Here is a 25,310-nt window from a genome sequence, read left to right on the forward strand (position 1 = left end):
TCATTTATTATAATTTATGTATAATCATTTAAATTTACATTGAATTAGCTATTATGATGGCTTACATTTAAAATATAATAATAACACTATAAACTATCTTTTTAAAATTAAAAGGAATTTCTATCATTTATGCTTTTTCGCACAGATCAATAAAATACTTGAAAAAAAAAAAACATAATTCTCAAAAAGACAAATTTTGTGATATAATTAATTTATAATTTAAGACTTTTATGCATTGTTTATGCTAATTTTGTATTACTTATACTCACTTATTATATTTCATATACTTTGGTATTTTATTTAAATTTTCATTAAAATAAAAGAGTACCATAATTAATATAGAATGTGTAAGGTTAAAATATATAGTTTTTATTTTTTACATTTGTGTAAATTGAGTCTTTTAATTATAAATTAATTATTAAAATAAAGTTGTATAAAATCAAAATATCTCCAAATTCTCCTGTAATTTGAACCTCAAATTATTGATATCATTTTTTTTAACTTGACAATAATAATTAACTATTGAACTCTGATATTAGTACCAAAATTAATATAAAAGTAAATCAAGTTTTATATATCTCAAACAATTGATTAATCTTTATTTAACAAATTAAGTATTATATTTATTATTTTTAAACATAAGTTTTATTAAGTAATTTTTTTAATAATCGACCTATTAATCAAATAGGTTCTCTTAATCACAAATCAATTATAAATATGTAACATTTAATTATTAAAAATTATAAAAATATTTCTATTAATTATTAAAATTCTAAATAGAAATTACTTAATACATATTTTAATACAATTGTTTCATTTTCAATATGATATAATTGTTTAAATTAATTTTATCAATTAAATAATTATTAAAAATTCTACGTATGATACCTACGCATATAATTAGATTAATAGATGTTGAAATATGATTTTAATTAAAAAATAGCTAGGTTATAGAGAAATCAAATTTGAAAGATAGGATTAAAATACAATCAAATTAGTATATTATAAAAAAAATTAATTTCTTATTTATTTTATATAAATTTGTATTATGCATATCTTTTATATCAGAGAATCAAATCGATTTATCTATTTTGATTTGTAATTTAAGCAATTTTATGCATAATTTATTATATTTATTATTTTACATTAATTTTATTCATTTATTATAACTTATCTATAATCATTTAAATTTATATTAAGTTAGTTGTTACGTTATCCTACATTTAAAATATAATAATAACATCAAATTGTCATTTAAAATTTAAAAGAATTTCCATAATATTTTTTTTCCATATAGAATAAAATATTTGAAAAATAAAAGAAAAATTATATTTCTCAAAAAATTTATATTTGCTATTTCAAACTCTTTACAATTTTATTAAATATAAAATTAAATATAAATTTAATTTTTTAAAAATACATTATATTATTTCCCGTGGAACGCAAAGGTTAATATCTTGTTCATAATAAATATGAAGCTTTGGATGCCTTTAAAATTTTCAAGATAAAAGTAGAGATATAATGTGAAAAACAAATAAAAATTGTGAGAATAGATAGAGGTGGTGAATTTTATGGCAAATATATTAAAAATGGATAAACACATGGTCTTTTTGTAAAGTTTCTTTAAGAGCATGGTATTGTGGCTCACCAAATTAAAATGATGTAGCTGAAAAAAGAAATCAAACCTTAATGGAGATGGTAAGGAGTATGCTTAGCAATTCCAAACTTCCTCTTTCACTATGGAATGAATCACTTAAGACAACAACGTACATATCAAATTGAGTTCTAACTTAAGCGGTCCCTAAAAGCCCTTTTGAATTAATGGAAGGTTGGAAACCAAGTTTGAAACATAAGTATGTTTAGGCACTACAAAAAAATAGGTCATTACTGGCGGTTTCTTTTTTGCGGTTTCCATAAACCGCAAAAAAATGTTACATTTGTGATCAGGATGCCAAACGCTGCAAATTATTGACACTTTCTGGCGGTTTTAAACCGCAGGAATGGTAATTGTTATGTGTTGGCACTTTCTGTCGGTTTTAAACCGCCAGAATGTTCAATAGTTTTTTTATTAAAATTAATCTTAAAAAAAATGAAGTCCGATAATAACGGTAAGTACGCAGGGGCCAAAATGGATGCAAGCTACTCCCTTTTGAAAATTTCACAATTTCACTGACAATAGCAAAGATCAGAAAAGAAGAGAAAACAACATGCAAGACCAAGAGGCGAAATTGAAGAAAACCAATTCGGAAGTGTGAAGCTTCGTTTCGTTTAGTTTTCTTCTTCCATTGAATCCCATGGCGAGAGTGAAGCACACGTCAGCTTCTCGCAAGCCTGGTACGTTTCGATTTCAAGTTTTTGCTTTCGATTTTCGCAAAACCCTCATTTCTGCAAACTTAATTTCAGTTAAATTTCAGTTAAGTTTTCGATTTTGGTTTAATTTCGGTTTAAGAACAAAGCACCGCCCGCATCCACCTCCGCAAACTGTCTCTTTCTCTTCGCGTTTCCGATTTTTGAAATCCCTAACAACCTTTGTTTTCTGAATTTCAATACCGCGAATGAATCACATATGAAATATATTATTAAATGGTTTTGGGAAAAATGAAATTTAATAGAACCACAACTTAGAAGATCCAACTCTCTGGCTGATGGCTCTATAGCTGGGTCACAGAATCAGACACAATCTCTGGCTGATTGTGTACACTATTGTGGCTACCATGTTTGCAGCATGCATCCTGTATCCTTTTGTCATCTCTGTCTAGTCTCGAATCGATTGAACTTGTGTTAATATTGTGGATTTTTTAAGCATTTTATTTGTGTACAACTTGACTTTTTATACATATATAGTTGATGTATATGATATATTTCAACTGCTATGCAACTTTCACTGTTATCGTGTGATGCTATCTGCTATATGATATATCAGATATTGGCCTTTCACCATTTTCTGCGTGAGATCTCAACACACACTCCTCATGTATATGACTGTTTGTTTATTATTGTGAATTTTGAATTTGATTCCGAAGGAAATTACAACCCGCAGATTATACACAAGGACCTGAAATGTGATAATATATTTATCAATGGTCATCAAGGAGAAGTTAAAATTGGAGATCTGGGGCTGGCAACTTTCTTGGAGCGAAGTAATGCCAAGAGTGTAATTGGTATGCTCTTTTGTGTCCCTGTACTTTATTTTGCTATACATGTGTGATGTATGAATCTCCCCTGCCCTTTTTCCTTGGTTTTGGCCAGTTGTTCATTTATTTATGTTGTTTGCAACAGAGCCATTGTCTTTAGAGCTAGGGAACCCGTCTATGAAGAGTCAGCTAAAGGCATTAGCAGCTGTTGAGGGTAACTGCTTTTTTTTTTTTTTTTCCGTATCTTGTACTAATGGATTGATTTTTTCTGTAATATTTTTTAAGTGTAAAATTTCAAATCGCTATTTTCATATGTCATTGAGATGAGCAACTCAAGTTTTTTCTTGATATTGGGCATCATCACCTCCTTATCACCACTATTTTCTTCTGTCAAAGCCTTCCAGTTCTACTGTATTTAGTTTAATGATGTTTATAATATAGAAATATTTTATTGAATGGCCTTATACTCCCTTGTCCAGCTACACCATGGAAGAATTTCAATAAAAAGAAAGAGGCTGCCCTTAAGAAAAGGAAAGAGGGAACCCTTCAAGGTGATTAAAATTCACATATTTCTGACATAGCTTCAATTAATCTTAAGATGGTATCACTTAGCAGTGTTGAAACCTTTAAGATAAATTTCTGTTAGCATGAGTGATTTATCTGGAATTCGAGTGTTAGCTTACCCAAAGAACTCAATCGAGCATTTCCTGAAAAATCTAGTTCAGAATAAACAGGTCGAAGATCCATAGATAAACAGGGTGAAAGCATAAGGCATGGCGAAAAACACTTCGTGAAGCCTCTGTGCACAAAGATAAATCTCATAGAGATGGCTTGAATGAGGATATTCATGCCATTGAGAAAAAAGCCCCCAGGAATTCCAGGGATGATAATAGAGGTAAACATAACAGTCACTATCCATGGATTCTTATTACCAAAAACAAGGTGAAATGGTTGGTAAATTAAAGGAAGGCTGACAAAGTACACAGTCACACTTCGGAGCATCACCTAAGGACAAAAATAGAATTGGTCTTGATCAATCCCCTGTAACTAATGGGCGAGGTATCCCCAATCACCACCTCAAAAATAAAAAAATTAAAAAACTAAAAAAAAATAAAAATATATATATATATATAGAAGTTTTTATGATCCTTTTTCATTAACTTGTATGTTTTCTTCTTTTTTCTTTTTATCTTTATCTATCAGGTTCGCAACTATTCTCCACCTCCACAAATTAACAATAGCATCAAGGTGAGCACTGTCATGGTAATTGAATTTTAATGCCGTCTAGCACATATTCATTGCCATTGTACAAACTGTGGTAGTAATTCACGTCCACAACTTTCTGTTAATTGAAAGTAACAATGACTCAAGCAATAATAAATTGAAGTTATTTCATCAACCTCAATCATTTCCTTTTAATTACCCATTTTTAAATGGTTATTGGCTTATTGCCTTGTGCTTTACCTCAACTGTTATTGGCTACTTTTATTTCTTAATTATATTTCATAATATTTTACCTTGTACAGATGGAAGTTGGAATTGAAGATTGTTTGCACATTGAATTCGAATACAACAAAAGCAAGTAAGCTGGTTGAGAAATCCAAATTTCCTAATGTTTCATATTAGATAAAATAATTAGACTAGTCTAGATAAATTTTGTTCTTGATCTAGTCTCTTTTTAATAATATATAGTGCATAGCTGCAGTGTTTCTGAGTAAACACTTTTGATAGTGCATAGTCTCTTGTTTTGCATTATTCATAAATTTTCATTATATTTTTATATTTGAAGTAAGATTAATTTTGGGATAATTTACATATTTTGCTTTTGAGCATTGATCATGAATTTGATTGAGTTACTTAATATGTTAGATATGTTTTAGAATTGATGGATCTTAATGTCTTAATAATAAAAAATGTCATGCTAGACCTATGGCTAGATGTTGTCTTGATTTTTTTTATAATGTTAAAAGTTGTTAATTTAATGTATCATTATGTAATTATATTTGAACAAGAAACATACAAAACACATAAATATTATTATTATTATAGGTAGAATTTACTAAATAAGTCATCCTAGAATTTGACAAGTAAAATTTTTATTTATAGGTTACTTGAATTAAATAAAAATATAATATAGTCATTATTAATTTTTAATGATTAATATGGTTAGTGATAATTTTTAATAATAATTTGATAAATACCTAAATATATAGAATATTATTTGTCGATTTATAATAAAAATGCGCTTTTAAAATAATTTCAAACATATTTTAAAAAAATTACCATAAAGTAAAGTGTATTTTTTATGGTTTAAAATTGTTGAAATCCGAGACAAAAAAAAAATATATTTTTGGCAATCTAAAACCGGCACAAAATGTAAACAAACAAATATAATAATAATTTTGTGGGGGTTTAAAACCGCTAGAAAATGATGAACAAGTCAAAGAGCAATTTTGTGGCGGTTTTAAACCGCCAGAAAACGACAAACAAATCAAACTAAAATGCATTTTGTAGCGGTTTCAGACCGCCAGAAACAGTTTGAATTTTCTAGCGCCCAAAACCAGCGTTTACAAAATATCCGTCGCAAACGGTTTTTGGCGACCGTAGATCCGGCGGTTATTAATGACGCCGGTAATGCAATTTGTGGCGGGTTTTAACCGCCAGAAAACGCCAAAACAACCGCCACAAATTGCACATTTTTTTGTAGTGAGGCTTGCCCAACTAAAGTTAGGATTTATAATCCAAATGAAAGGAAGTTAGACCCAAGGACAATTAGTGCATATTTCATTGCTATTTTAAAAGGTCTAAGGGGTATATATTTTATTGTCCAACTCATAGCACTAGAATTGTTGAATAAAGAAATGCAATTTTTCTTGAGAATGATGTGGATAGTAGGAGTAATTCAACTAAAGTCATTGGATTTGAGAAAGATCAATGTGAAGACACAATTCCTACATTAAGCTTTAAGCTAGTAGTTTTTGGTGATGCTCACCAAAATCAAGTAACCCAAGCTTCATGTCAAGTTGAACCTATTTTAGATGATTCAGATGAACAACATCCATTACAAGATGTTGAGAAACCTATTGAACAACAACCTTCTCTAGAGGTTGTGGATGTAACTTTGAGAAGGTTAACTAGAATAAGGAAATCAACAATTCGTAGTGATTATCAAGTGTATTTACATGAGCCTAAATATGACTTTTGGAGTTGAAGATGATCCTAAAACATTTTCACAAGTAATTGATAGTTTTAATTCTAAGTTGTGGTATGATGTTATGGAAGAAAAATTGGATTCTATGGCAAATAATGAAGTTTTGGATCCTGTTGAGTTGCCTAATGGAGTAAACTTATTGAGTATGTAGGTGGGTTCTTAAGACCAAGAAGGATTCACTAGATAACATTGAGAGATACAAAGTCTGATTGGTTGCCAAAGGATTCTCTTTAAAGGAAGGAGTTGATTATAGTGAAACTTTTTCTCTTGTATCCATGAAAGACTCCTTATGTATAATAATGACATTAGTTACTCATTTTGACTTGGAATTACATCAAATGGATGTGAAACACAATTTTCCTAAATGTTGACCCAGAGGAAAAGGTTTATATAACTCAACCTGAAGGTTTTTCCTCTAGAGATGGGACTCACTTAGTTTACAAGCTCAACAAATCTATATATGAACTAAAACAGGCATCTCATCAATGGTATTTGAAATTCCATAGTATTATCTCATCATTTGGTTTTGTTGAGAACAATATATATGGATTAGTGCATATACCACAAGGTTAATAGAAGTAAAATTATCTTTTCAGTTGTATATGTCGATGATATACTTCTTACAACCAATGATTTTGGAATGTTACATAAGGTGAGACAATTCCTTTTTAAAATTTTTGACATGATATGGGTATAACATCATATGTCATTGGCATTGAGATCCACATAAATAGATCTTGTGAAATTCTTCACTTATCTCAAAAGGCCTATATTAACATAGTTTTGGAAAGGTTTACGATGAAAGATTATTCATCAAGTGTGGCACCTATTAAGATGGGTGATATGTTCAATTTGAATCAATAACCCTAAAAATGAGCATAAAAAGGAACAAATGAAAAGCATTCCATGTGCTTCTATTGTAGGAAGCCTTCTGTAGTTTGTACAAGACCTAACATTACTTTAGTTGTTGGAATGTTAGGGATTTATAAAAGAAATACATTAAATGTAAGACTAGAAAGCTGCAAAGAAAGTGTTGAAGTATCTTCAAGAGGTAATAACTCGAATGGTTTTATTCTTGGCACAAAGGAACATCTAGAACAATAGGTCATAATAGAAGACACCAAGAAATTAAACCTAGCATACAAAGAATGGATTGTAAACAATCAACAACTTCTAGGTTGGCTATTCAACTCAAGATGTGGCCACCCAATTGTTACACTATGAAACCTTTAAGGATCTTTAGGAATGTACCGAAAGCCTTATTGGTGCCCACACCCAATCTTGGGTGACATCACTAAAAATAGAGTTCCACAATACCGAAAAAGGGACACTAAAAATGGAGGAATACTTCATCAAAATGAAGAATTTGTTAGATAATTTAAAGCTTGCAAGAAGTACATCTTTGGTGATCTCTTTATTCAAACTCTTATTGGTTTACATGAGTACAATGCAATAGTGGTACAACTTTCTAATTAGTCAGACATTAAGTGGGTTTATCTACAAGCTCAATTGTTGGCTTATGAAAATTGACTTGAACAACTAAAAAAATTCTCCAACCTTGCCATCAGCCCAACAAAAAATGTTGCTTATCAGTCAAAATTTTAAGGGATTAAATAAGGGCATCTAGAGGGAACCAAATCACCAACCCGAGGCAACTGGAGAGGAAACAACTAGAGAGAATATAGAGGTGGACGAGGAAGAAGCAAAAACTTACAACAAACTTGTGTGTGTCAAGTATGCAACAAAACAAGACATATAGCAACACGTTATTTTCATAGGTTTGACAAAAATTGCATGGGCTACCAACCAGGTGAGAATAGACAACACAATAATCATCACACAGTTGTTAGATAATCTTAAATTTTAGAGATATTCGAGTTAGTTATTCGAAATTATCTGTTTAGTTTGTTTTATCTTTTGAGTTATTTGTTTCATTCTAGATAAGATAGTTTTGATAAGTTTTGTTTTGATAAGATATTTTAATTATCTTCTTGTCAGTTCAGTACGTTGTATAATGACTATTTAAAGGTCATCCCTTATTCAATGAAAATACAGTGAGTTGCTACGTTCCCCACAATATTTAGTATTACTCGTCTCTCTTAGTTTTCTACAAATTGGTATCAGAGCTTTATGCTCTGAGTGCCGAGTGTGAGAGAAAAACAATGTGCGCCTGTGAAGGGGAAGGAAGAAGAAAGAGAGAGTAATGGCGAAGGTTGTTAATGGAATGACCGTGCCACAATTGTCAAAGAAAACCAATTATGATAATTGGTGTATACAGATGAAGACCCTATTGGGTTCCCAAAATCTATGGGACATAGTGGAGAAGGGGTTCCAAGAACCCAAGGAGGACGAAGACCAATCTGTGGCTCAGATTGCCGCATTGGAAAAGACACAAGTGAAGGACAAATCGGCTTTGTATTTTTTGTACAATGCCGTGGATGAGTCAGGCTTCGAGAAGATTGCAAACGCTGCGTCTTCAAAGGAAGCATGGGAGATCTTGGAGGTTGTACATAGAGGTAACCACCGTGTCAGACAAATCCGACTTCAAACTCTCCGAGGAGAGTTTGAGTGTTTAAAGATGGAAGATAAGGAACGAGTATCCGAGTACATAACTCGGGTGGAGAAGTTGGCTAACCAACTCGGAAGGAATGGGGAGCCAATGCCAGCAAGTAGAATTGTGGAGAAATTTTTGAGATCATTAACAGATGATTTTGGGAGCATTGCATGCGTAATCGAGGAGTCAAAGGACTTGTCAGTTCTCTCACTGGAATAGCTCGCTGGGTCACTCGAAGCCCACGAACAAAGGAGGAGGAAGATGAAGGATACACTTGATCAAGCATTACAGGCGCAAATTGATTTGAATGGAACTCGGAACACTCAGGGCCGAAGATCAAGTGGTCAAGGACGAGGTATAGGACGAGGTGATTATGAAGGTGGACAAGGACGAGGTGATCGTAGCCAAGGAAGTCAGCCAAGGTCGGAGGTGGAATGCTATAAGTGTGGCAAACATGGCCACTACGCAAAGGACTGTGGACAAGGATGAGGTGATCGTAGTCAAGGAAGTCAGCCAAGGTCGGAGGTGGAATGTTATAAGTGTGGCAAACTCGGCCACTACGCAAAGGAATGCAGATCGGAAAATTGCTACAACTGTGGCAAATACGGTCACATAGCAAAGTATTGCCGAGCTAAAAGTCGAAGTGAAGAGAAAGAGAAGAATCTTCTCACAGAAGAAGAGGACGAGGAAGTAGGAATTTTAATGATGACGCAGAGCTCGGAGACCAAGCTACGTCCGAGTTGTGCCTCCGAGGTTGAGCTAAACTTGAGTTACGTGGAGAGATCAGCAGTTGAGCTTCCAAGCTCAGATGAGAAGTCAGAGGCCGAGCTTGATTGGGGTTGCTTAAACAACTCGGTCTGGTATTTGGACACTGGAGCGAGCAATCATATGTGTGGAGAAGAAAGTTTTTTCAACGAACTCATCAAGGTGAAGGCTGGATTTGTGTCATTTGGGGATGATTCCAAGGTGGCGATAAAAGAGCGCGAAACCATCAGGCATATGCAGAAGGATGGACGAGTTGGAGAAATAAGGAATGTCTACTACGTTCCCGAACTTAAGAGCAACATCTTAAGCATGGGGCAGATGATGGAGAAAGGCAACTCGGTTCTGATGAAGGATCGAGTGCTTTATTTGAAGGACAAGCATGATCGTTTAATAGCCCGAGTGGAGATGAAAAAGAATCGGATGTATAAAATGGAGATGAACATCATTCAAAATAAGTGCTTAAAGCTGGACGTGAAGGATGAAGCAATGATGAGGCATTCTCGTTTTGGGCATTTAAACGTTGGAGGTTTGGCCGAGCTATCAAGGAAGGAGTTAGTGCACGGACTACGTGGTGTTGGGTATTCAAGAACAAGTTTTCCGAGCTCGTCCGAATACAAAGCAAAGGAGCAAGACATCTACAACTCCACTGACGAGTTACATGTAGTATGTCTATTGACAGGAACAGAAGATATAAAATTTGAAGAGGCGATACTTGATGAGAGATGGAAGAAAGCAATGGATAAGGAGATTGAATCAGACATGGTGCTAAGGAAAAATAGAGATGGAAATTCTATGGTTGGATGTTTGGGTTACCCTCAGTTCATTCCAACAACATTAACCCTTGATTCAAGAGTAACCCGACCACCACCACTTCTGAGTGAAGCTGATTTGCTGAGTTGTATAGATAACGAGGGTATTGGTACGGATGCTACAATGCATGATCACATCAAGAAGCTGCTTGATCGGTTTTATGCAACTAAGAATGCTAGCACTCGTTTCACACCAACTAGTCTTGGCGAGGCACTTGTTATGGGATATGATGACATGGGGTATAAACTATGGAAACCATATCTTAGAGCAGTTATGGAACGCGACATGAAATTAGTCAGCGAAGGAAATAAAAGCAAAGCTGAAGTTTTGGCAACTAGCTTGCAGCAGATGGAAGCTTGTTTCCAAGATGCAAGATTGAATAAAGTCAAACTTTTAGAAGCCATGGCAATATTTTTTGAAAGATCTGGTAGATCAGGCAATGACGGGCTGCATATTATTGGAGAAGTTGTTCGACGATGTGGACTTTGTCAAGAATCATTTCAAGAGTTAAGGAAGTTACTCGGAATGAAAGAAGAAGGAGAAATTTAAGCTTATGGGGGAGTTTTGTTAGATAATCTTAAATTTTAGAGATATCCGAGTTAGTTATTCGGAATTATCTGTTTAGTTTGTTTTATCTTTTGAGTTATTTGTTTCATTCTAGATAAGATAGTTTTTGATAAGTTTTGTTTTGATAAGATATTTTAATTATCTTCTTGTCAGTTTAGTACGTTGTACAATGGCTATTTAAAGGTCATCCCTTATTCAATGAAAATACAGTGAGTTGCTACGTTCCCTACAATATTAGTATTACCTCGTCTCTCTTTGTTTTCTACAACAGTCATTGACTCACCAACCTTAGTTCGTGATTTTGATTGGTATTTTGACAATATGGCTAGCAATCATGTCACCTATGATTCAAACCAATTTTAGGAGATTTTAGATAATGATGGTAAGAATGCATTGAAAATAGGTAATGGTGAGAAACTAAAAATTCTAGCTTCTAGATCTACTACCCTTAATACCAATTAAAAGCCTTTAAGTTTATATGATATGTTGTATGTTCCAAAAGTCACCAAGAGTATTTGTTAAGTGAATCTAGACTTAATGCTGACTGCACTATTTTTTATGGAATTTCATTCAAATCATTGCTTTGTGAAGGACAAGGTGATAGGGAAGGTTCTAATGCAAGGACAATTAAGGATGGTCTCTACCAGTTGAATAATAGTCCAAGAACATTTCTTTACCTCAAGAAAAGTTGGCATAGGAGACTAGGACATCCGAACAACAGGATCTTACAGCAAGTCCTAAAGAATTTCAATATAAAAGTTCCTTTTGGTGACTCGTAATCATTTTGTGAAGCATGGGAATTTGGAAAATCCCATCTTTTACCCTTCAAAAGTTCAATTTCTCAAGCCAAAGAACCATTAGATTTAATTCACACCAATGTATAGGGTCTTGCACCCATAGGCTCATCTAGTTGTTTCAGGTATTATGTACATTTTCTTGATGATTTAAGTAGATTTACTTGGATTTTCCCTTTCAAACAAAAGTCTGATGTCTTACAAAACTTTATGAAATTTAAAAATATGGTTGAAAATCAATGTAATAGGAAAATCAAGTTCTTGCATTTGGATGGTGTTGGCGAGTATAAAGCATTACAAAAACTAATCCAAGATTTTGGAATCCAACAAAGGATGTCTTGCCCATATAGTTCAACCTAAAATGGTCGAGTAGAGAGGAAGCACATACATGTAGTTTTCTTTATATTTTTCTCTTTTAGAAGTGTTTGCGAAGAAGCTTATTAAATCAAACTCATTATAAAACTTTTTCTTTGAACCTGTTTGGATACAAGATTGAAGTGATTTTGAGAGTCTTTCTACCAAAAATAAAGTTATTTTTAGTAGAAAAAATCTCAAAAACACTTCTAAACTTATCAAACAGACTTTGCCTCTCACATTTGTTTGGTTACATATTAAACAAAGATAAAGCAAGAGCTCAAATAGAAATTTGACTAATCATGTATGATCAAATAGCCCATATATCCAATATTGGAAGGTGAACCCTAAACATTTTCTTGCTTCCAATTTCTATCTTGCTTCTAACATTGTGATGGAAAGTTCATTAATCGAGTACGGTCTGTGATTTGTCGATGAAGGACTTGCACCTGTTGTAATATCTATTTCAGTGTAAAAACCAGGAACCTTAGGTTTTGGCAATGATTGATCACATTTCAACATTAAAACCACTGATGACATGTCTGGCCTATCTTCTGGCCTTTGTTGCACGCATAATAGACCTATCTGTATGCATCGTATGACCTCTGAGGGCGTGCACTGTTCTGTTAACACCTCATCCAATAATTCTAGGGCCTTCTCTTCAGTCCAAAATCTCCATGCCTAAGTGAGAATTAAATTAGTATACAAACCAAGTAATTCAATTTATAAATAATTAGCAACATAATCAAATCAAATCAATATGCTCACATGTCCAAGAAGATTATTGTCGTGTTCTAGGTTCAAAAATTCTCTGTTTTTCTTCCCACTTACAATCTCTAGTACTATCACACCGTAACTAAACACATCTGATTTCACTGAGAAATGTCCACGGGAAGCATACTCAGGAGGTATGTAACCACTGAAAATAAAATTTTTGAAGTAAAATAATTAGAACTTGACAGAATAATATCTAAGAATCGTAATAATTAAGAAACAGACTAACTCACTATGTTCCAGCCACCCTAGTTGTGTTTGCCTCAACTTGATCTCCCAACAGTAATCGAGCCAAGCCAAAGTCTGATATTTTAGGATCCAAATTTGCATCTAGTAAAATATTGCTAGTTTTAAGATCTCTATGAATAATCCGCAACGTAGAGTCTTGATGAAGATATAGAAGTCCTCGAGCAATGCCACTAATAATATTGAAACGTTTACTCCAATCTAGGAACTTTCTTTTGGTTTCATCTAGTCAAATACACGAAGATATTTAGCATAGCAGTAAGTCTCCATAATTCCTAAACTGTAAATAACAATAAAAAGACAGTAATGGATGTTTAGAATAAAATCATGAGAACTCCAACCAAAAATAAAGTAGTCCAAGCTGTGGTTGGACATGTACTCATAAATCAACATTTTTTCTTCTCCTTCAATGCAGCAACCCAGAAGTTTAACCAGATTACGGTGCTGAAGTTTGGCAATCAATGCCACTTCATTTTTGAACTCATACAACCCTTGTCCAGAGTTCTTTGAGAGCCTTTTCACAGCTATCTCTTTCCCATCGATCAGTGTTCCCTGAGAAATATTCTACAAAAGTTATGAAGATTTCAAGGAAAATAGATATGCTGAATATAATTTTGTTTTCTATCACCTTGTGTACTGGTCCAAAGCCACCTTCTCCAACCTTGTTTTCAGTTGAAAAGTTTCCGGTGGCCTTAGCTATGACTGACAAATTAAAAGTTGGCAAATCCGAGTCTTCCATTATAAGTATACTTTTGTAATGCTGGTTGTAAAATTTTCTTGCAGCCCCTGATTGGTTGTAAAATAAAAGTATGTAAACATGGAAACATAATATGCACCTTTTTTGGGTCTAATTTACAGTACTAGATGATAAATTACACCTATATACTTACCTGGATTTTTAATTATAAATATGCATAAACATGTGGCAATTAATCCAAAACTAGTCACACCAACAATGATTCCTACTATCTTCTTTTTGTTGTTTCCGTGGCCAGCATGATCTAAAAGAAAAATAGATCGATCAGTCACCAACTTTAAAATAAACAGCTCTATTGACAAAAGCTGAGAGAGTGAATCTAGTTTCTCAAGACTGAGTAGGGGGAAAAAACATTGTATTTTATTTGAAAAATAAATGCCACATAATAAATAACTAGCATTACAAATAATTTTCTGTGCAGTTGTTAGCAAAATCATACCTTTCACAGACCTGATGAAGCAGGGAAAAATTAAGGTCAAAATTAAAATATTGATTACCTAATTCTGAAGCAGGGACTCTGACATACAAGTCTTGACCCCATTGAGAGAATTTTCTCATGTCAACTAGAGTATTAAACCAAAGTAGACAGCCCCTTCCTCCATCACGGATATCTAAATTGGCATATGCTGTACAAGAACAGTTTTTAAGACATAACTCGCGACATTCATCCAGGTTAATGGTTATATTAAACCATGATGAAGATGTGTCTGGCAATTTCAAGTTTGTGTACTTGAAGAAGCCATCTGTGTAACTGTTATTGCAAGTAGATTTATTCCTTGGAACACAGCCATTGCGCCAAATTGATATTTTCCACTGATCAGGAGACTTTGGAACATAACTTCTCAGGCATTCACAAGTTGGACGGTTACCATCATAATTGCAAATAGAATTTGTGCCACAAAAAGCATAATTCTCGCATTGATCATGCTCCCCAGTGGAGACGAAATTCCGAGTGCTTGTTTGAGTTGTCCAAGATGAACTCTGCCCTGTGCCTGATGGGGTCAGGGTGTATACAAAGAAGACCGAGCTATCATGAACCTGGTAATAATTATACACTTCTTTTCCATTAGCCACAAATTTTGGTGACGTTTCAAAATCTTGAACTGGATCTGCAACTAGAGAAACACCATTCCATGATCCTAATCTCTTATATATGTCATGTCCCTTGAATATAATCATTTGAGGCAATCCTCTAAGGTCAAGTTTTAGAGCATATTCTCCCTCAGCAGGATCGTTAGCACTTTTCCAAGATGATAAATATCTTTCTTGACCAGTCTCTAAGTTCCATCCAATTTTCATTTCAGGCATCCATGTATCACCCGGATAATCAAAACTTTGCCACAAGACCATGTCCTTGTTGGTTCCCTGTCCACTTTTGACTACAAGATTTCCCGAATCCAAAAGATAAGCAATTGGATTGTTCACTGCTTTGCTTGATATGTTGGATGACCAAATGGTGGTGTTTGTAGCATTGAGAAGCACAAGAATCCCTTTTTGGTTGAGTTTGAGAACTCCTGAGTTATTCTCAAGAGGGTTATTTCTGTTGGCCACCCACACCACTGTTAAAGGGGATACGTTTGTGTACCATATACCCAAGTATCGCCTTGTTGAATTTTCTGAGCCTGGGCTAAAGAAACCCAGTTCAGTAATTCCTCCTGCTGAAGTTAAAGTCTTACCATCTTGGATGGATTGACTCACTGCTAAAGTGTCTACTGAAGTGGAAATTGTAGTCATGTAGGAGAACAAGAAGAACCAAATAAATAACATTGCGATGTTATGTAAGGAATGATTTCTAAATTACATTTGCAAGAGTGCTGCTCTTAATTTTTTGGCCTTTCCTAGTAATAGAAGGTTGAGGAAATGTGAGGGTAAGCTCTGCTTTTGTAGAGGAAGAGATGACCATAACATGGAATGAGAAGGAACTCAATAAACTGGTGTGAAAGCGGGGCTAAATGGAAGCAGCAAAGGAATCATTGTTGTCACACGAATACCAAGGACGGAGTCCATCGTACAAGTGCAGCATTTTCATTGACTGCAATCATAAATTAACATTTCCATTTCACTGAATCAACGAGATTGTGTTGAATCACATTTAAAATGAAATAAGCTCCCCTTCATTTAGCTTGTTTGACCTATTAATTGATTTTTATTATCATAGAATCAATCACCAATTTTAAATTAACACATGTCCCAATCAATTACCATGAATGGAAATTAACGTTTGAAAGGGCTTTTCTGTATGAATCTTCAAATCGTAGGAATTTAGAAAAATTAGAAGGTTGAAACTCATGTATTTTTATTCATACTTACAACCTTTAAATACACAAAATACAATTGAAAATTGATACAAATTCTGCTCATAAACATAAAACTAAATGATAAATGTAAATACTCATAAAAGTGTAACAACACCTATAATTCTTATAATTAAAATTCATAATTGTAAGAATTCTAATAATGTTCCATTAATCTGAAATAAACTCAAATAATAGATGATGATTCAGATTCTCAACACTCCTTGTATCAGTAGTTATTGACTCTGAGTTTTCCTCTCAAGTTCTCAAACTTTCCTTTTGGAAGTGCATTTGTGAAGATGTTTGCCAATTGATCTTCTGTCTTATAATATACTAACACAACATTACCTTTTTTCTGAAAATCTCTAACAAAATACAGCTTAACATTGAAGTGTTTAGTCTTCCCATGAAAGACTGAATTTTTAGAAATTGCAATTGCTGCTTGATTGTCTACGAACACCTTAGTTGGATTTGTTTGAACCACTTGTAGATCATCTAGAATTTTCCTCAACCATAAAGCTTGATTAACAGTTTCAGCAGTAGCTATGAGCTCTGCTTCTACAGTTGATTGTGCCACATTATCTTCTTGCTTTCTTAAGGCCCATGAAAACATTCTTGAACCTAATGTAAAACAATAACCAAAAGTGCTTTTCATATCATTCAATGAACCTCCCAATCGCTATCAGAGAATCCATGGAAATTAAATTCTTGATCATATTTGAACCTTTCTCCATAGTCAAGAGTACCTTTAACATATCTTAGCACATATTTAGCAGCTTGAAGATGTACTTCACTTGCATGATGTATGAATCTAAAGAAAAGACTTACAGCTTGCAAAATATTAGGTCTTGTTGTCGTAAGATACATTAAGCACCCAACAAGACTTCTAAAATTATTCTCATTGACCTTTTCTGCACCATCCTTTTTGCAAAGCTTCAACTTTTGAAACTTTGGAGTACTCATAGGCTTAGAGTTTTCCATTTGAAACTTCTTCAGAATTTCTTTTGCATATTTCTTCTGATGGATAAAAATTCCTTTTTGGTCTTGTTTGACTTTCAAGCCAAGAAAGAAAAACATTTTTCCACAATCAGTCATCTAAAAAACTTTCATCATATCTTGTTTGAACTCCTCAACAAATGCAATACTGCTTCCTGTCACTAAAAGGTCATCCACATACAAAGAAACAATTAAAATTTCATAATTCAAGCATTTCACATAGAGAGTTGACTCACTAAGACTTTTTGTGAAGCCAATACTTAGCAAGTACTCATCAATTCTGCTATATCAGGCCCTTGGAGCTTGCTTCAAACCATACAAGGCCTTCTTTAGCAAATAGACCTTTTTGTCCTTTAACCACAAAGCTTTCAGGTTGCTCAACATATATCTCCTCTTCTAAATAACCATTTAGAAAAGCCACTACTAGAAAAATTAATATTTGTGACGAATTTTGTGACGGAAAAAATAGCATTGCTAATAATGACGCATTTTGTGAGGGAATTTTAAGTTTTGTGACGGACTAGAATTTATTGAATTTTGTGACGGATTTTGTGACGGAATATATTCCTTCTCTAAAAATCCGTCACAAAGTTCGTCACTGAATAAAAAAAAAAAAACATTTGTGACGGATTTTGTGACGAAAAAATTTCCGTCTCTAAAAATCCGTCACAAATTTCATCGCTAAATAAAAAAAAATGTTTGTGACGGATTTTGTGACGGAATGAACTTCGTCTCTAAAAAATCCGTCACAAATTTCGTCACTAAATATAAACAAATTTAGTGACGGATTTTTCCCTCTCAAAATTCCGTCACAAATAGGTTAAAATATTTTGTGAAAAAATTTGTGATGAATTGTTCCCTCTCAAAATATTAAATTTTATTTATGAAACTTTTATATTTAAGAATTATGCATAATTAAAGAAAATATTATAAATATTTTTTTAAAAAAATAATAAAATTAAAAATATTTTATTTTATTAAAGGACTGAAAAAATTATGAAATTTATTTGATTAAAAAAAATTGTCAATTTTGAGCATAAGAAATTAAGACATTCATTAAAAATATTTTAAAAAAAACTTGTGAAATTAAAAAAAAAAAGAGTATTAATTTAATTTTGGCTTAATTACATTTTTGATCCCTCAAGTATTGTAATTTTGCAATTTTGATCCTAAAGATTTTAATTGGATAATTTTAGTTCCTAAAGAATTGTAATTGTGCAATTTTAGTTCTTTAATTTTTAATTGAACAATTTTAGTCCTCAAATATCATAATTGTGCAATTTGAATGTCTCCCATTAAAAATTTAATAATTTTAGAATTTTAATATATATATATATATATATAATAATTTAAAATTATATAATTATTTACTTATTTAAGTTAACATATACTATAATTTTTATTAACGTAACAAATGATATATATTTATTATTACTAAATAAATAAAATGTATATATTATTAATAATTTAATATTGCTAATAAATTAATATCAATAATATTTTTAGTATATTTATAGATAAACTCATAATTTGATAAATATAACTTAGTATATGTTAATATAATTTTACAAAAATATAAATATACTAGATAAGATATGTATATTTATAATTAATATACTTATAATTTTGTAAAAGTATATTAATATATAATAAGTTATATTTATCAAATTATGAGTTTATCTATAAATATACTAATAATATTATTGATATTAATTTATCAATAATATTATAAAAATAATAATATATAAATTTTATTTATTTAGTAATAATAAACTATTATACTAATAGAAAATTCGGGATGTTACAATTTGTTATATTAATAAAAATTATAATATACATTGATTTGAATAGACAAATAATATAATTTTAAAATATTGTATATATATATATGTATGTATGTATATATAGTAAAATTATTAAATTTTTAATGAGAGAGACTAAAATCACACAGTTATGATATTTAATAGACTAAAATTATTCAATTAAAAATTGAAGGACTAAAATTGCACAATTGCAATCTAAAATTACTCAATTAAAATCTTAGGAATCACAGGACCAAAAAGTCTTAACCTGGTTCCTCTGCGTATGCAACTTCTTAATCTAATAATCTCCTTCTACGGGCTAGTGTTGTACTTCTATTTGTTATCAAGCATTGGTGCCATTGTGATTTGGTGGGTACACGAAGGAAAAAAGCAAAAGAGATTGTGTAGTTAAAATGTGTAGTTACATTTTTTAAATATGAGAGAAGTGGTTTGAACAAAAGAGAGATTTTAGCGAGAGGGTTAGTTAAAATGTGCAGTTACATTTTTTAAATGTGAGAGAAGTGGTTTCAACAAAAGAGAGATTGTAGCGAGAGGGGTGTAATTTTTGAACGTAACATTTTTATTTTCCATTTAAGCCCAAGATAGTCATACAATTAAGTAAAAGCATATGCAGTTAAAAAAGGATATAAATGTCTTAAAAATAATGGAAACCAAACTCATGTATTCCCTTTATTTATTGTTATAGATAATGATATAACTAAAATAAAGTATATATAAATAATAAAAATTCGTACATTACAAATCACTTATATATATATATATATGTGATTAAATTAAACTTAGATTCATATAGTTAAGAGAAAACTAAAGATTGTGTAAGGCTTAAAAAAGTGTTTAAAAGGATCGACTAATATTTTAAATATAAAATTAATAAAATTTATTTGAAATCATCAACGTTACAAGAAAATTAATAAAATCTATTTATTGAATTATATTTTAAATCATCAGCGTTGATAGTAGCTAGCTTTAACAATTTTATCTATATATGGATAAAAAAATGTTGAAACATATTGATGTTAGTAATATTATTTATAATCGCTTTGCTTCTAGAACGCTATAAAGAAATTTCACTTTGTGATAATTTCTATATATTTTTTGTTTTATAAGGAATAATAAGTGACATATTTAAGAGCAAATTAAAATATTTTATTGATGATAGATGATAATATAAAAGTATTTTGAATGAAAAATATAATTATATTTTTTTATATTTGTTAAAATGCTATCTTGAATTAAAATTAAGACTTAATCACTTACTTCATCTCTTAATTTATTTATTTGTTTGGATTTGGTATTTTTTTATTATTAATAATCGTTGATTTTTAAAACTAATATAATATAATCTTTTCTATCCAATTAAGTTAGTGTCATTAACTCTATAATTTCTAGTGATTTTAATTTACACTTGATGTCCATTTTTAACCTCCACTATTAATTTTTTTTGGATTTTAAACCATGTAAGTTTTAATTAGAGATTCAACGAATCATATTAATATTAAAGATTTTAACAAATTATATTATTATTAAACATCCGATAAATAAGGATATATTTTAAGAAATAACTTATTTAAGATATTATATAATAAGTTATTGTATATGTTAGAAACTAAAATAAAATAAAAATATTTATTTAGGCTAGTAAAAAAAAGGAAACACTTGATACCTCTTAATTTTTAAAAAATAAATAAAAAATAAATTAAAATAATAGTTGTGAGTAATTACTTTAAAAAAATATATCAATGATTATTATTATTTTAACGGACCCATTTTGGTGAGTGGAGAGAGCGCCAAAACAAAAATTTTACCCCTCTTTTCTCTCTTCCTAGGTTTCTCTCTTCCTAATTTTAACTCTCTCCTTTTGAAAATTCTAATTCCTCCATTCTCACTCCATCAGGGCAAAGACGGAGACGAATTCGAAGCGGGAGGCAGAGGAGCCAGGTGTGGCCGTACTCCTGCAGCTGGTTCTTGTGGAAGGTTTTGGGGCTTTTCAACTTCTTCACACTGTCCTCCAACATGGCCAGCGCGCCCAAATCCTCCTTACCACCGGAGAGCATCAAACGCGGTTGCTGGGAGCCGGAGCGGCTCGGAACGGGGTAGGCCGAACCGGAACCCGAACCGGAAGGGGAAGTGGTCGTTCTCTTGCGGTGGTTGTACTGCAAAGCTGCCGCTGTGGTTGTAACCCTAGTTACTCTGAGCCACCTCTTGGCTGTACAACACTTACCCTTTTTCTATCTCATTCTTTAAACCCTTTTCTTCATCACTCATTCGCCTCATCTCTAACCTCTTCACAGTAAGTCTTACTTCAGAATTCATCAAATTTCTAACTTTTTACATGGGTCTTCTTTGTTTTTCTTCATTTTTTGTTCTCTTTCAGGACACCCAATTGGATAAAGATTTGATTTTTTGTTATTGGTTTCTTCAATTATCGACCCATCTTATTTAGGGTTTCAGAAGTCATATTTTTAGGAGTTGCCACCATGTCGGACGATGAAAGGGAGGAGAAGGAGTTGGATCTCTCTTCTCATGAAGTTGTCACCAAATACAAGACTGCGGCTGAGATCGCTAACAATGTGTTTCTCACCCTCTTAATGTCTTTATTTTCTCAAGAATTTTTATTTTTAATTTCGTATCTTGGATGAATTTTTTTTCTGGAATCTTGATGAAGTACACCTTTTTTTTTTATTTGCATTTTTGGTTTTATTGATGATTTCATTTTTTTTCACCTTTTATTGTTTGTCTGTTTATGATTTTGCAGAGGCCTTGAAGTTAGTTATTTCAGAATGTAAACCTAAGGCCAAAGCTGTGGACATTTGTGAGAAAGGGGATTCATATATTAGAGAGTAAGGTTTTATTATTTATATATGAAGGAGCATTTTTTTGTGAATTGTGTCTTGCTCGATGCTAATGGTGGGTGGGTGGTGGTGTTTCACTTCTGCTGTCGATTTGGTTTACTGTCGCTTTCTCTCAATGGAATGTGTTTGGTTTATCTGATAATTTTTAGCTTTTTATGGAATTCGACTTTGAAAGAATTGGTGTTGAGAAAGTTGAGTTGTGGTTGGGAATGGTGTTTTAGTCAATTATACTTGCAGTCTGGTTAGATAAATTTATCCATAAGTATTTCTAGGAGAAGAAAATAAGAACATTACATGAAATGAACTTCTCTAAAAACTAAAATTTGTTTTAAGTTTAAGCTAATTTGTGGAAATTCTCGTGTTAGCTTCTTCCAAATATGATACAAATTTAATTTGTGAAAGATTGATGATACAAATTAAATTTAGTCTTTCTTGATTGCATGAAGCTCTAGTAGTCTTGGCAGGTCTGCGATAGTTCACCTAGACAAAGCACATATTTTAGTGGCTCTGTCATGTTTATAAATACATAATCATAGGTAAAATATGGCTTATGCAGCCAAATTGCAGTTGCAGGGTATCTTAAACCACAACATTGTGGTGAAAATTGCAGTTATGGACTTTAATTTCAAATCACAGTTCTTCTATCAATGAAAAAAAATTGTCAAAAGTTCCTACCTATGTCAAATATCCCAGATTCTCAAGTATGGGATAAAATTCCTCGGCCCAAAGACAACCTGTTTAAAGAACGCGATAGAAATTGCATAAAAAATGGAAGACAAACAGAATTTATTTATGGATTAAGTGTATCTATACAAAGAAATCCCTAGATATTTGAGTGATTCAGGCCTCTCCCTTGTCTCAATTCTGTTTTCACCAAATGTTCCACGTCAATGTTTTGGATGTTTGAACTTCAAAACATCATGTTCAACGCAACAAACAGGACCTCTACAGCCCAATTAACTTTCAATCCTACAGTGTCAAACACAATTATGTGAGTGGTGCTGCCTCCATTCTTCTCTTTTGCTTGATTTTCTGCAGTATTTTTGGCCATGAACAGAGCATCTAAACCTCTATAGTTTCATAGGGTGTTTTAAAATTCTTTTTTATTTTCTAATTCTGTTTTAAAATTATTTTTTATTTTCTAATTCTTTTTTAAAATTGTTATTTTTAATTCTATAACTCTTAATTCTGTTTCTTTTATAAATTCTGTTGTATTTTTAATTATATTTTATATTACTATTTTTATTGTTTCCTTTTAAATTATAATTTTTAATTCTATTCTTTTTTGTTATATTTTAAATTACATTTCTTCATTCTGTTTTTTAGTTTTCTTACTTAATTAATTATGCTTTTTCATTTTGCTATTCTTGTAATTCTGTTAAACATAATTTCTTTCTGCCATTGGCAGAAAAATTTAGGAAAGCACCAACTGATGTCACTTGAATGTGCTAACCAGGTAGCAAATGAACGGGTAAGGTTTTCCTTCCGATATGATATCCTAGAGTTGAGCTTGAAAGAACTAATAAAGTTCGGTATTTCACATGCCAAATGTCAATGCCTGAATCTTGTTTATGATTCCAAATTTTTGTCTAATTCTTTTTTTCAGAACTAGAATGGCTGGTGTTCCAGGTCCATCACCAAGTTCAGCACCATCAACACCCTCAACTCATACGCCTGGAGATGTGATATCAATGCCTTCTCTGCCTCATACTGGTAGTTCTTCAAAGTGTATGTCTGAATTTCCCTCACTCCAATGTGAAAGTTTGTAGTCATTTCTTTGAATAGATTAATAGATAATCTGTTGTTCTTATGGTGATAATCTGCTGTGTGATACAGGGCTTGTGTTCGTTGAATAATTTGGTGCAATATTGATATTTAAAGACCCTTTATATTTTGAGAAGGCTTTGTATTTGATGAATAATTAGTCTAGCTTTTGTTTGGATGATTGATTTGAATGATGATTTTCAAAAAAGACAATTTTTATTAAATAAAAAGAGTTTAATACATTACCTAATTCTATTTAGTTTTTTGTTTCAGTGGAATGAAATCAATTATCTAGTTCATTTACTTTCATTTTTATAAATAATTATATAAACTAAATATGTTGTAAATCTGCTATATAAGTAATCTGCTATAGTAAATATGCTATATAGACTAAGTAATTATCTTTAAACTTTCATGTGTTCATAAATATCCTTTTTGTGTATAATATTCTTATAGTTCTTTCCTGATTTCATTTTAGAATTTTCTTAGTGGAAACATTATTTAATCAGTTTGGTGATGGCTTGGATGAAGCTATTCCAGCTACTCTTAGGTCTCGAACATGTGAAGCTGGTGCTGGCATGTTGGAGCATGCCTTTTGCTGCAGGAGGAACCACAACTCAGCTGGAGCTGGATGCAACATGTGGTATGCTTTCTCAGAATATGTCCGATTGAATGTGTCATTTGATTTTTGGCTTTGCTAGTGGGGTGTGGCACGAGGGAGAGGGGTCACTTTGTTGAAAATGAACGGGTCTTTGATTATTTAACTTTGCTACCTCTATAGAAGTTGAGATTTTGGAATTATGTAGATCTGTGTTGTGTAAAAGGAACTGGATTTGGATAATAGAATTATAGAATACTTGTTTGTTAATATTTTTAATTACATGTCAGATGGAATATGGCTATATACTACTATATTGTCACAGTTATTGTTTGAAATTATCTATGAAACAGTACAGAAGGGTAAATTGGATTATGGATTTATAGACTAGATCTTCATTCAATGGGTGCTGTTATGATTGATTTAAGGATTATTTGTGGAATAGAATCTTCTCTTATTTTAGTTATTGAAATGTGACAGAAACTGTTACTTCCAGCATTTAGTTGTTATTAGTGTTTGTGCTAAAGAAAATGTTTTAGTGAGTACTAGAAGTTATTATTGGTTTTAAAATGTTTTAATTAGGATGGACTACACCTTTAGTGATAATAATTTTCTAGAATGACTTATCAATTAATATCAATGCTTAATTTTTAACTGTTAGTCATTGAATAAGGGTGAATGCATTGGAATTACTCATTTATCATGCCCATTGTTCTGGTAATCGATTACAATAAATGGGTAATCGATTACCAGAGAACCCTTTTAAATAAGTAAATTTCGAACATATGATTTTTCAATTGTCTGGTAATCGATTACATGTATAGGTAATCGATTACCAGAGAACCCTTTAAATAAGTAAATTTCGAACATATGATTTTTCAATTGTCTGGTAATCGATTACATGTATAGGTAATCGATTACCAGACTCTTAAAAATAATGGTTTCCTCAAATTTAGTCATAAACAGTTAGTGAGGGATTCATCCCAGTTAGTGAGGGATTCATCCCAGTTAGTGACG

The 25,310-nt window shown here is 31.9% G+C and overlaps 3 protein-coding genes across 10 annotated transcripts; 2 read left to right on the forward strand and 1 right to left on the reverse strand.

The window, feature by feature from the left end:
• The first annotated feature begins 1,996 nt into the window (after positions 1-1,996).
• On the forward strand, positions 1,997-24,238 carry LOC145950896 (uncharacterized). Of its 8 annotated transcripts, XR_014428729.1 has the most exons (8): positions 2,104-2,334; positions 3,024-3,161; positions 3,250-3,348; positions 3,614-3,685; positions 4,338-4,716; positions 20,974-21,919; positions 23,340-23,402; positions 23,538-24,238. XR_014428729.1 is itself a non-coding variant. In XM_083062773.1 (6 exons), the coding sequence occupies exon 6, from the start codon at positions 9,602-9,604 to the stop codon at positions 11,021-11,023; it is 1,422 nt and encodes a 473-aa protein (XP_082918899.1). In that variant the 5' UTR covers positions 2,000-2,334; positions 3,024-3,161; positions 3,280-3,348; positions 3,614-3,685; positions 4,338-4,382; positions 4,661-9,601; the 3' UTR covers positions 11,024-11,618. The 8 variants fall into 8 exon arrangements, 7 of the variants coding, with proteins under 7 accessions (XP_082918901.1, XP_082918902.1, XP_082918900.1 ...); XM_083062773.1 differs by lacking the exons at positions 20,974-21,919; positions 23,340-23,402; positions 23,538-24,238 and having other exon boundaries at positions 2,000-2,334; positions 3,280-3,348; positions 4,338-4,382; positions 4,661-11,618; XM_083062771.1 differs by lacking the exons at positions 20,974-21,919; positions 23,340-23,402; positions 23,538-24,238 and having other exon boundaries at positions 2,001-2,334; positions 3,041-3,161; positions 4,338-4,382; positions 4,661-11,618.
• Positions 8,549-9,118, forward strand: LOC145950288 (uncharacterized). Its single transcript, XM_083061371.1, has one exon. The coding sequence runs from the start codon at positions 8,549-8,551 to the stop codon at positions 9,116-9,118; it is 570 nt and encodes a 189-aa protein (XP_082917497.1).
• Positions 12,031-15,868, reverse strand: LOC109794066 (G-type lectin S-receptor-like serine/threonine-protein kinase At4g27290). Its single transcript, XM_020353530.3, has 7 exons — positions 14,464-15,868; positions 14,100-14,210; positions 13,838-13,995; positions 13,551-13,761; positions 13,197-13,434; positions 12,958-13,108; positions 12,031-12,870 (listed from the first exon to the last, which is right to left on the reverse strand). The coding sequence occupies exons 1-7, from the start codon at positions 15,731-15,733 to the stop codon at positions 12,562-12,564; spliced, it is 2,448 nt and encodes an 815-aa protein (XP_020209119.2). The 5' UTR covers positions 15,734-15,868; the 3' UTR covers positions 12,031-12,561.
• Positions 24,239-25,310: the final 1,072 nt, after the last annotated feature.

This window comes from Cajanus cajan, chromosome 8 (assembly GCF_000230855.2).
Source record: "Cajanus cajan strain Asha chromosome 8, NIPB_CcT2T_4, whole genome shotgun sequence".
NCBI lineage: Eukaryota > Viridiplantae > Streptophyta > Magnoliopsida > Fabales > Fabaceae > Cajanus > Cajanus cajan.

Excerpts from the sequence above, each read along its gene's own strand:
- LOC145950896 (XM_083062775.1), top strand. The coding sequence starts at position 9,602 with ATGATGACGCAGAGCTCGGAGACCAAGCTACGTCCGAGTTGTGCCTCC.
- LOC145950288 (XM_083061371.1), top strand. The coding sequence starts at position 8,549 with ATGGCGAAGGTTGTTAATGGAATGACCGTGCCACAATTGTCAAAGAAA.
- LOC109794066 (XM_020353530.3), bottom strand. The coding sequence starts at position 15,733 with ATGTTATTTATTTGGTTCTTCTTGTTCTCCTACATGACTACAATTTCC. Across the intron at positions 13,996-14,099 it reads ATTTATAATTAAAAATCCAG|GGGCTGCAAGAAAATTTTAC; the intron begins GTAAGTATATAG and ends ACAACCAATCAG. Across the intron at positions 13,762-13,837 it reads GCTTTGGACCAGTACACAAG|GGAACACTGATCGATGGGAA; the intron begins GTGATAGAAAAC and ends AATATTTCTCAG.